The sequence below is a fragment of the Microtus oregoni genome, unplaced genomic scaffold (assembly GCF_018167655.1).
Source record: "Microtus oregoni isolate MIOR12 unplaced genomic scaffold, Mior012 000050F_ref0000143, whole genome shotgun sequence".
NCBI classification, from domain to species: domain Eukaryota; kingdom Metazoa; phylum Chordata; class Mammalia; order Rodentia; family Cricetidae; genus Microtus; species Microtus oregoni.
Genome location: NW_024543256.1, coordinates 2,231,985 through 2,244,170, shown reverse-complemented (window position 1 = coordinate 2,244,170; position 12,186 = coordinate 2,231,985). Strand labels below are relative to the sequence as shown.

Genomic DNA, 12,186 nt, shown 5'->3' with positions numbered 1-12,186 from the left:
CTGGTTGGTTGAATTATTATTTGTTATTTTCTTTCTCCCATATTAGTTCTAAAGGTTTGCTGATTACTGTGTGGTCAAATAATCTTTTCATACACTGTAAAGGTGTCGTTTTTCCAACATACCTTCTGATTGGTTTAATAAAGAGTTGAATTACCAATAGCCAGGAAGGAAGAGGTTAGTTAGAGCTTCCAGGCAAAAAGAGAGAAGAAAAGGAGATGAATCTAGGTACAGGAGAAACACCAGAGGATATAAGAGGAAACAGGAATTGCAAGATGGAAGAATGGTAAAAAGTCATGAGTCCAAATGTAGATTAATACAAATGGGTTAATTCAGTTTATAAGAGCTAGTTGGAGAAGCCTAACCTATATAGGCTGAGCTTTCATATTTAATAAGTCTCTGTGTTGTTATTTGGAACTGACAGCACAGAGAAACACTTGCCACAGTACTGTGTTGGACACTGTGGTAGTATGAATGGAATTGGCTCTCATAATCTCATAGAGAATGTCACTATTAGGAGGTGTGACTTTGTTGGAGTGGGTATGGCCTTGTTGGAGGAAGTGTGTCACTATGGGAGCAGGCATTAAGGCTTCCTATGCTCAGGATACAGCCCAGTGTTTTAGTTGACTCCTGCTGTCTACTCCAGGACCACATCTGTCTGCACACTGCCATGCTCCCTATCATGATAATAGTTGACTAAACCTCTGAAACTGTGAGTCATCCCAATTAAATGTTTTCTTTATAAGAGTTGTCATGATCATTGTGTCTCTTCACAACAATGAAAACTCTTATTATAATGGATATAATGTATTCTTACCTAGTTATTCATCTACTCCTGTTACAAAATTTATTGTTTTATGCCCTTGTGATTGAGACACTCTTAAGAATTCATTATACACTACTGTCATCTTGCTGGTCATAAATTGTTTTAGGTTGTTTTTGTCTTGAGATATCTATATTTCTCTATATTAAAAGTATGATTGTGAGGAGAATCAACACAGAGGGACACATACTTCCATGCTTCCATGGTCAAGTGAGGCCTTTGGTCCATTCTCAACAGATGGAGCAACTGATTTTATTTTTTGTTTTAGAGGCTTATCTCAAGATAAAATGACTCCTAAGGGTAATATTCTCAACTGGACTTAATAGTCAAAAAGAAAAAAATGCTTAATTTTGGCTTTCTCCATGGTTTTATATACCCAAACAGGAAATTATAACCAAAGATTAAAATGGCTCTTTTCTTAGCAGCCCATGAAATCACAAATCTGTATGAGATGCTGTTTAGACAATATTTTTCTCATTAAGGATTTTCTTCTTAATAAAGAAGATGCTGCTCATATATAGAACATTATGACCTTGGCTCAGATTCTGAGTTCATCACTCTGGAGTCCAGCATTGGAGACCAACGAAAAACCCTTGAGAAAAGTCCAGTGAATAGACATTGTAAGCCCATCAAGAGATGCTAATGAACTTTAATTCTGACATGTGAAAATGTCCTTTGTTTGGGCCTCTTGTGGTTCTCTGCCTAAGATTTGGATTGCTAATATAACCTTATTTTGTCTTATAAAGGAAAACATTTCATCGGAGTTTTAGTCTATTATCATCATGACAAGAAGCATGGTAGTATGTAGGCAGACTTGGTCATGGAAATGTAGCTGAGAATTCTACATATGGATCAGCAGGCAGAAGGAAGAGACAAGGAACTACTAGTCTGTGGCTCCCCTTTATTTTCACAGCCTGTTAGCTACTAGTCAACAAGGACAAGGGGAAGAAGCAATGATAGAAAGCCTTGAACAGCCTGTGAACATGAGGAAGACAGCTGTCCAGGAGACTACTTCAGTGACTCTGCTCAACTTTACTCCAGAATATAGGGAATATATAGGATTGGGAACAGTAGTTTGGAAATCACCTAATTTGCATTAAACAATATGCTCCTATCATAAAGTTCCTAGTTACAAGTCTTAGTTATCATATGTGGAAGTGTGGTCCTATTGTAATGTTCCTAGCACAATATCTAATTACCATGTGGGCATCAGGGGGAAGAATTTTTGCAGAGAACTGCTTCCAGGGTCATATTAGAGATAAGTCAGGCATCCAGTTCTAGAGACAGTTTCCAAATAAGGTCTACCAGAAAACAGGGTGCCTTCCACCAGGGAGAGGAAGTTATCCATGTTGCCCAGCTTTGAGAGAGCTGCCAGTCCATGATAGACTGCAACCTCTGAGCAGCAGGACCTCCCAGGACTAGGCATGGCTTGAGCTTTTGAAACCTCAAATCCCTCTCCATATGACACACTTCTTTCGACAACGCCACACCTACTCCAACAAGGCCACACCTTCTAATAATGCCTTTCCCAGTGGGCCTAAAGGGGCCATTTTTATTGAAACCACCACCTGGCCTCCATACACCTGTAGTCATAACATAATGCATTTAGTCCAACCTCTAAAAGCCCTCATAGCCTATTACAGTCTCAAACTTGTTTAAAAGTTCAAAGTCTCTTCTGAGATTCATGCAATCTTTTAACTTTAACCCCTGTACAATCAAAACAAAAAAGCAGATTATCTATTTCAACATATAATGGCACAGGATATTCATTACTGTTCCAAAAGGGATGGAGGGAAACATAATGAGAAAATATTGAACCAAAGCAGGACCAAAACCCAGCTGGGTAGACTCCAAACTCTACATCTCCATGTCTGATGTCAAGTTGCTCTTCAGATCTCCAGCTTCTTTCAGCTTTGTTGATTGCAACACACTTCTCTCTTTTCAACTGGTTCTACTTTCTATTAACAGCTTTCCTAGGCAGGTATCTCACAGCTCTGGCATTTCCAACACTTTAGGATCTCCAAGGCAATCCAGGCTTCAACTTCACAGGAATGCTAACTCTTGCCTTTACTTTCTTATATTACTTTATAGGCGCCAGCCAAGGAGTTCCTTTCCACCTTACATATAACAATTATTCAGATAAAACCACTGATGAACATTCAAGGTCCCTTAGAAAGAAGCACTGCAGTAGTACCCCAACTGCTGCACCTGACAACCCTACTCAACTTTAAAAGGCTATGTAGATCATGATCCCAGTTCCCTAATGAAAGCTAATGTTGCCTCTTCAGAGGAGGGAAAGATGAGGACAGGAGATAATAATAAAAAAAAAACAGGACATACTATTTACATATTGGGGCCTCGATTCATGCCCTTGGCCACAAATTTAAAATGTCCTTGGTTCTGTAATGCCAGAGGCCAGAATTGCCAAAGAGTATTTGTGGGCTCTGATCCCTGGTCTGACTCCTAAATGATTTCAGCGTTACTTCTTTAGATGAGGAGAATGATGAGAACAGGAGACAGAAACTGGTCTGGTAGGGTTAGGACCTCAAAGCAGAAGTTCCATACATTCCTTTGCTGGAGCAGTGCCAGAGTTAAACAGTTCTTTGTCTTTATTATCCCCTAAGTGAGTGATTTTGCATAAAGCCTCTATGTGACTCCATTGAAGGCGTAAGTCACAAACAATCCCACACCAGTTTGGAATTATGATTAATAGGATTGTTATTTATTTAAGGGGGAAAAACTTACAGATCACCATCCCAGACAACAGCCCTCTGCGCAATCAGGAAGGGAGCCTAGTCGCCAGAAGCGGAACCAGAAGCCAGAGAGAGAGCAAAGGGAAGTGGCTGCTTTTTTAAAGAGAGAGAGACCATGCTCCAATGGGCTGGTATCTCAGCAGCTATTGAATGAAGGAGCGAAAGGAGCTCCCGCAACAACACATGACTGAAACTGAGAGGAGGAACATAAACACCTTGCTGGGACAACTGAACTAATCAACTCATACTCCTCCCCATACTTCATCCCAGTTTCTGCCATTAGTCCTTTAAAAAGGCCCCAGACTAACAACTTGATGTTATCCTATCTCCTGGGACCCTTCCTCTTATACAAGAGCCCTGTTCTCTATCTATATTCTTCCCTCCCTCCTTCTCTCTTTTGACTCCTACCTATAAATCTATAATAAACTTTTCTGTTTATATTAAACTCAAAAATATGTTTTCTCAAGATTGCAATCTTGAGTGGCAATTGTTTACTTCCAAGGATTGAATATACCATTCCTTGCTTTCCTGGTTTTCATCATTGCTTATAAAAGGTATACCTGTACTTTGTCCACCCACAGCTATAGTTTTCTTTCTGTTGTTCTGAGTAATTACATTTTCACATATAATTTTCAGTGTCTGAGGCTCATATTTAACTTTTCCAATGTTAACCTTGACCCTCGTTGCTTTTCTACCAATCCCTCAGTTTGTGCCTGAGAATATCTGTGTCTGCAAGTCTGTCAGACTCAGTTCAGTCCTTATAGTTGTGTCCTTGTTGTTTTCCAGATTGTATTGGTATGACAAAATATCTGACAAAACAACTTTTGAAAATAAGTATTTATTCTGGCAAATGATTTAAGGAAGTCCTGGCAACAGGCACAACTAACTGTAGCTTTGGTAGCAGGAATAAGCAAGCAAAGAGAGATAAATTCTGGTATATATTTAATATGAGTTAATATTTATTGGGGAAAATAAGTAATGAATGAATTTACAGCTTCTCAAGAGTGGATTTGGAAGGACTTATTTTATGTTGCAGGGTATATTTGAATAAAAACTAAGTATTAGACTATGGGTTATGATCTTTACTTTGAAGAGATGGCAAATATTTTAGGCTTTACAAATCACATACTACCTTCATCTACCTTCATTTTTATGTTTTTAACATTTTAAAAATAGAAAATCCATAACTCATTTATGGAGCCCATCATATATAATACCTCTCTGCATGAGGTGAGAAACAAGAAACAGTGAAGAAAACAAATATAATCCATATGCATATCAGTAGAGGCCTTTTATCATTCTCCTCTCTGCTCTCATCCACAAAAGCTCAAAAAATTTAACTTTAGTCACCTCATAGCCTGTTATTTCAGAACGCTCCCAAGAAATCACTAAAGTCTTTTGAGTCTCTACCTATGGTATTTATGTGTTATTAGTTTCACCCCATAAATAAACATAAAATTCAGTACATATTATCAAGCCTACATATGAATGTACATATAAATATACATGTGTGTGTACATATATATATATATATATATATATATATATATATGTACACATACACAAGTCAACTCAAAATTAGTTTTTTGTTTTTACTAACTTTACTACATATTTGCCAGGTCATTAAATAGAGTCACCTGAAGAACCACATAGACTTTTTTTGGTTACATGGCTTTCTTCCTCTTCCCATACCACAAATTAAGATAACTATGCTTTTCAAATTATCTGGTTTGTCTTATTGAGATCATTAAACCTATTGTTTTATAATACGTATAGCTATATTTATAATTGTATCATTATTCCCATGGCCTAATAAAAATTATGTTACTCTCTCTTGTCTTCTAGGATGTGGTGCCATAAGTTGTTGCACCTACAAAGCAGGCTGCAGAATTTGATGAAGAGAGGAGACATAGGTCAAGCTCTTCACCTGTCCAACTTTAAAAGTTTATTTTCCTTATCCACCCATTGGCGCCATACATCTTCCAAGTCTGTGAATTGTACTTGGCTCCAACATGAAGATCATTTGGGTAAGAGATGTGTGGGGACATATTAATTTTTAATTGTGGTAAAAACAGATAGCACACTAAAATCCCATCTTAGTTAGAGATAACTCTGCAGTGCTCCAGCCAAACTTCATACCCTGTATCATCTAAGAAAAAAAAGAAAGCCTCAATAGCCATGATAAAATGTTTAACGCATATAGACTAGGAATATTACAAACACAGAAAGTACTACAAGGTAAAGTGTAGAGCGAGCTTTACCCATTGTATTGATTCCTAAGGTTTCTGAAAGGATTTCAAACTGAATAGTGTCAGAATACACTCCAAGAATGGAGTTGTATGAGGGAAATTCTGAGTGCTTGTGAGAAAACTCCAAGAAAACAAGAGTCTTGTGACCTCGGTTTCTTTAAAAGCACAGAATTGTTCTTGGGATTTGCTTTTTTGTTCCTACCAGTTGTAATGAATAAATGTAAGTTTGTTTCAGCTATTTTTATTCATATGCCTCTATGAAAAAACATGTTTTTGCCACATGTGGCTTGTCCTGGTAATTGTATACTTTACTCGGGTGATTCTTCTTAACCCTCAGAGTATAAATTGTCTCATATTCTGAATAAAGTTGGCTATATACATGAAACTTCAGAACACTTCATTTTTAGGCTCACTCTTCCAGGTTGACATGGCCAACTAGAGAAGTAAACAGATCGAATAAAACATAGGAATATATTTTCTCACAATGTCTTTGGAAAATCATAGTATTGGCAAGGCTGCACTCCCTTCAAAGGTCTTTGACAGAATCTTCAGTTAACCTATTCTATTTTCTTTTAGATGCCAGAAATTCTTGGCTTTTTTGTTTCTTTGCTTGCTTGCTTATAGAATCATCACTTCAATCTTGCTTCCATTACATTGTCCTCTACATTATTTTGAAGTAAGCCTCTCCTTATAAAGATGGCAATCATTATAACTTTTAAACTTGATTATATCAGCAATGACTACAGATGCTCCAATGATATATTTATTCTGTATTCTCAAGTCTTTCATCAATGTTTTATAGTTTTGAATACAGAGATGCTATTTTGTTGGCTAAATTTATTCCTAGGTACTTTATTTTAGGAACTAAATGAATGGAATATTTTTCTTGACTTTTTGTAGCTAATCAACTTTAAACTAATTTTCTTGATGTTGGTAACTTGTTTCTTTTCCCTTTTATCTTGACTAACATAGCTAAAGATTTATTAGTTTTATTTCTTTCAAGGAAATCATTTTTGGGTTCATTGATTTTTTTTTCTTATCTCTCATTTTCAATCTATTTCTTATCCATTTTTGACTATTCATTAAGTTTAATTTGTTCTTGTTTTATTTCTTAATGTTATAACTTAGGCTATTAATTTTAGATCTTCTACTGTATGCATTTATTGCAATATATTTCCTTCTAATCACTTCTTTAGTACTTTCTTGATGGTTGAGAGATTGGACGCTTAAAAAAAGGAATCCCACACTAGCTCAGAACTAAGAAATAGACTGGCATTTATTAAGGGGTAAAACTTACAAATCAGGATTCCCTGTTTGAACAATGGATAAAGATGAGATCCAAAACAAACCGAACCAGCAAAATGGGGCCCAGAGGGAGGAGAGAAGGGGCAGGATGCACTTCCGCATCCAGGTAAATAGTCTATGAGGCCACGCCCCAGTAGGCAGATAGTTACTAGCTGTAAATCTTCCCACAGCACCTTCTAATATTTTTGTAAACTGTATACTCATTTTGATTTAGTTCAGAATGTTTATTTGTATATTTAAATGCTTATAGCTTAATTTCTAAATGCACAGTACTTTTATATTTTACTATTATTTATTTCTAGTTAATTCCATTATACTGAGAAAACATTATATATTTTTAGATTTCTTTAACCTTTTGAGCTTTGTTTTATGTCTAAGAATGTGGTCTTTCTTGGTGGGTTTTCATGTGTACTTTAGAACACATGGTTCTCTGTTGTAGGAGGCTGCTTGTTTGTTCCAAGCTGCCCAGAACCAAAGTAATCTCACAGAAACCATATTATTTGCAATACTATTTGGCCAATAGCTTAAGCGTATTTCTGGCTAACTCATATCTTAAATTAACCCATCTCTATTAATCTATGTATCGCCACGAGGCTGTGGCTTAAGAGGTAAAGTTCTAACATCTGTATTGGTGGTGCTACATGGCTTCTCTCTGATGCCATCTTCTTTCTCCCAGCATTCAGTTTAATTTTCCCTGCCTACCTCTGCTCTGCCCTGCTATAGGTCCAAAGCAGTTTCTTTATTAATCAATGATAATCACAGCATACAGAGGGGAATCCTACATCAGCTCTTTGTCCCACAGGTCAATTTGTCTATTTTTATAACAGTTATATGCCATGTTCATTATGATGGTTTTGTAACATCTTTTGAAATTAGGTAATATGATATCTCTACTTTTGTTCTTTCTATCCAAAATTGCTTTGGCTATTTGGAGCTCTTAAGTTGAAATCTTTCTTCTAAGATCACAAACAAGATAGAAAGGTTACAGTTGCTGCTTCTATTGATCATTAGACTAGAAACCTTACCCAGGGTAATTAGGTGAGAAAAAGAAAAGGTATGGTTTTTCATATGAAAACCATGAAGGTTCCACTACAAATACTGAAGTAACTAGTACATTAATTAAGTGAAGATTATATATATAGTTAAAATGAATAATCTGAAGGAGCCATACTGTTTCAGCATATGTATCATAGTTCTGAGATTGAGAATCTTTGGAATAGCGAATAGGCCATCCCAAAAGTCATTCTTAAAAACCTCAAACCATCAATGTTTTTTCTTTTGCCGATTGATATATGTGTGAATTGAGTCACATTAAATATTTATGCTACTTAGAAGTCTACCATGGTTTTTATTTTCTCCTTTTCTCATATTTTATTTATGCCTGCACAATTCTTCATTTTCTTCCAGGGATAAGTAGAACACCCTTACAATTTTCCATCTTTCCTTAGTGTACATATAGACTTGCATAAGTGTTTGTCGTTCCAAACATAAATGCATATTGGAGCTTTTCAAGACTCTTTAGAATACCTCATTCTCTGGTTCATGTTGTTAGATTTCTGGGTATTCTTTTACTGTGTTTCTTGCCTGCACAAAACCTAGGGCAAGGATTTTTCTGAACTGTTTTCCAAATCAAGTTAGTTCACTTTGACAGCAGAACTGCAGGTTTTTTTGGATTGTCTACCCTTATAAAAATACTGCTAATGGAGCTAGAGTAGGAACAAAGAACATCTAAAGCTGAGCACATGTTCCTGTTTTTACTAACTAAAGTTCAGTAGATATTTTCTTGAATAAATGTTTCTTTGTAAAATAAATTTTATTTTTAATTTAGTGTAAATTTAATGCAACATGGTATTATGAGATACATGTAGACAATAAAATGATTACTTATTAAGCAACCTAATATTTATAAACCTATTAACTATACTCACATTGTATATTAGATTTATAGTCTTGAATATCTTCTATTCTACTATGTATCTCCTGATATATATTTCCTATTTCCTCCCAGTTGTCTTTTTCCCAGTAACTACTGCTTTAGCCTCTATCTCTGTATAGTTGAATTTTTTTTGTTTTCCACATAACATCTGAAATCATATCACATATTTTATTCCATGTTTGACTTATTTCATTATAGAGGCATATTATTTGTGTTTTAATAAATAAAGCTTTTCTAAAGATCAGTGCAAAGCAGCCACACTAGTCATTCATACAGATCAGGCAGTGGTGGCACACATCTTTAATTCTAGGCATCATAATAGTTAGCCATGGAGACCAGGTTGTGGTGGTGCATGTCTTTAATCCCAGCACTAGAGAGGAATATAAGATGGGAGGAGACAGGTCTTGTGCTCAGTCTCAATCTGAGGATTCATGGAGGCAGGATCATTCATTTTCAGTCTGAGGTACAGTGGCTGACTGCTTTGCTTTTCTGATCATTATTTTGAACCCCAGTGTCTGTCTCTGAGTTTTTATTATTCATGCTACATCTGGCATCCAACATTTGGGGTATGAATTCATGAAAAAGCTGTTTCCTTGTGACTTTACAGCCACCAGCATAGGTCGGACCTACACATTGCTGGAGTCACTGCTGTACTGGCTAGGTTTCTCTTTTTTCTCTCCTTACGGGCTCTCCCTGAACCCCTTTCTTAGGCTGCTGCCCAACTAGTTAGTTGCCTTGAAATTCAGTCAAGCTTTTATTGTTCTGTGCAACAGCAATAAGCCTCTCATCTTCATCAATGTCAGCAGAACATTTGGTAAGACAATTGGGAATTCTTAAAAAGATGAATTAGTAAAAAGAGTTTTTTCCCACATTAAAAATGGGGAAAACCATTACAATGGAAGGATTTGGATGTCTGTATGATAATATGCTAGACCATTTGAAACGGGAATTAAATGAGAGCATAACTGATTTAGATGAGATTTATGTAATGTCAGTTTTAAACATTATCAACTTTATCATTTTTGGTTATCACTAAAAAGTTGGTTCATCTGAGAGCTAAGATACAGCCCTTAGAAAAACCTAGTAAAACAGGTTACACAGCTATTCAAATCCAAATCCAGACAGAGGAATTTAATTGAGAACCAATTTCAGCATTGCATTATAAGAATAGTGAGGAAAAGTCTAAAGTTTTCAAACAAACAACCTTAGGATATCCAATAACTTTATAGTAATTGCCAAATGTCAAAAATTCCATTACAGTTAACTGGACTCCTGTGCCAGTGTTAGATTTAAGGGGATTTAAGGAAGCAATAGTCTCATGAGGCATGAATTCACCTTTTGTGAACCAAATGTTAAACTCATGGTCAGTGTGTAATAGAATTACCCCTAAAAACTAGATAGAATTGGTTAAAGGTGTTTTAGAGCCTGGTTCACAATTACAATAGAGTACCTTGTTCAGAGAAGAGGAAAAGATTATTGAATAATAGAGTAAAGCTAAATGTATGGAAATATCCCCAAATCAAATTCTTGAAGAAGGAGATTATGCTACTATAAAAAGGCAGTCTGTATATGATGACCACAAACTGGATTTATGCAACACAGCAGCTTTGAATGTTTGAGACAGAATTGGAGAAATAGGAAAGAAAATTGAGTAATATAACTTTAGGTTATACAGGACTGAAAGGAAGGCTACAGATTTCTTACAAAGATGGACTTCAGCAGTAAACAGAACGATACCAAATTCAGAAGCAAGAAAAATAATAATCAAATCACTGGCTTTTGAAAATGCCAATCTTTATGCAAAAGGATAATTAGGCTCTTAAAGCCTAGGTCAGCACCTTTATAGGAATGGATTTGAGTTACAAGTAATATTGAATGTCAGGAGTATGATGGTGCATGGATATGAGAGGTGATTTCCAGATATTTGAGGAAAAATAAAAATGTCACATGTTATAATTGTGGCAAACAAGGATTATAGACATGGTATTACTAGAAACAATGTTTTTTCTAAGAATAATCCATTTAGAACTCCCCTAACTTCTGGATTATGCAGAAGGTGTGGCAAAGTCAGGCATTGGACTAATGAATGTAGGTCAATGAAGAATATTCAAGGTAATCCTTTGCCATCAAGAAACTCTATAAGTGGCCCCTTGCAGGCCCCTATGCCAAATTCAGTTCAATAGTTTCCTGCCATCTTAGAAGAAACTCCTTCCCAGAGAAATTAAAGAACCTAATGCCCATTGTAAGAGACCATACTGTTCTGGATAATAAAACCACTATACAAGAGACAACAAAAATTCAGGAAAAGCCATAAAGTGAGTATTTTGGCAAGCTTCTATTAATGAACAAAAACCAAAATTAAAAATATAACTACATAATGTCATCATTGAAGGTCTAGTAGATACAGGTGTGGATATAACAATAGTTTCATCAGAATCTTGGCATCCAAATATCTTCAGGATATAAATGTTTGGGTTTTAGGGATCAGAACTTTATCTCAGGTAAGGCAGAGCACAAGATGGGTCAAATGTATAGGGACAGAAAGTTAGGGAGGAATATTTAACCATATGTGGCTAACATAGCAATGAATTTGTGGGGATGTGATTTGTTACTGCAATGGAATACTCAGATTAACATTCCCCCATTTCAGAAACAAATAATAAATTACTGTATGTTTCTGAGAAAAAATATTAGAAGGTTTTATAAAGAACAGTCAATGACCATTCAGGTGGTACAAGAACAGGGCACAACAGCTGCTGATATTTCAAATGCACCAACACCACTACCTTTAAAATGGTTTACAGACAAACCTCTCTGGGATAGCAGTGGCCTGTAACAATAGAGAAACTGCAGGCTTTAGAATAGCTGATATAGGAGCAGCTAGATGCTCAACATATTAAAGAATCAGCTAGCCTTTGGAATTCTCCTCTAATTGTTGTTAAAAAGAAATATGGAAAATGGTAGCAGATCTAAGAGCTGTTAATAAAGTGATTCAGCCAATGAGCTCTCTACAGTCTGGAATTCCTTTGCCTTTTCTATTACCTAAAGGATGGCCTCTTAGAGTTATTGATTTAAAAGATTGTTTCTTCACTATATCTTTATAAGAAAAAGAAAAATTTACAT

General features: G+C 35.8%; 1 protein-coding gene across 1 annotated transcript in view; it reads left to right on the top strand.

The window, feature by feature from the left end:
• The window catches only part of LOC121437077 (trimethyllysine dioxygenase, mitochondrial-like), a 117,560-nt gene that overhangs the window by 44,161 nt on the left and 61,213 nt on the right, over nucleotides 1-12,186 (top strand). Inside the window, exon 3 of the mRNA XM_041636928.1 lies at nucleotides 5,419-5,600. Within this exon, the coding sequence (XP_041492862.1) occupies nucleotides 5,420-5,600 (181 nt within the window). The 5' untranslated portion in view covers nucleotide 5,419. The remainder of the gene's footprint in view (nucleotides 1-5,418; nucleotides 5,601-12,186) is intronic.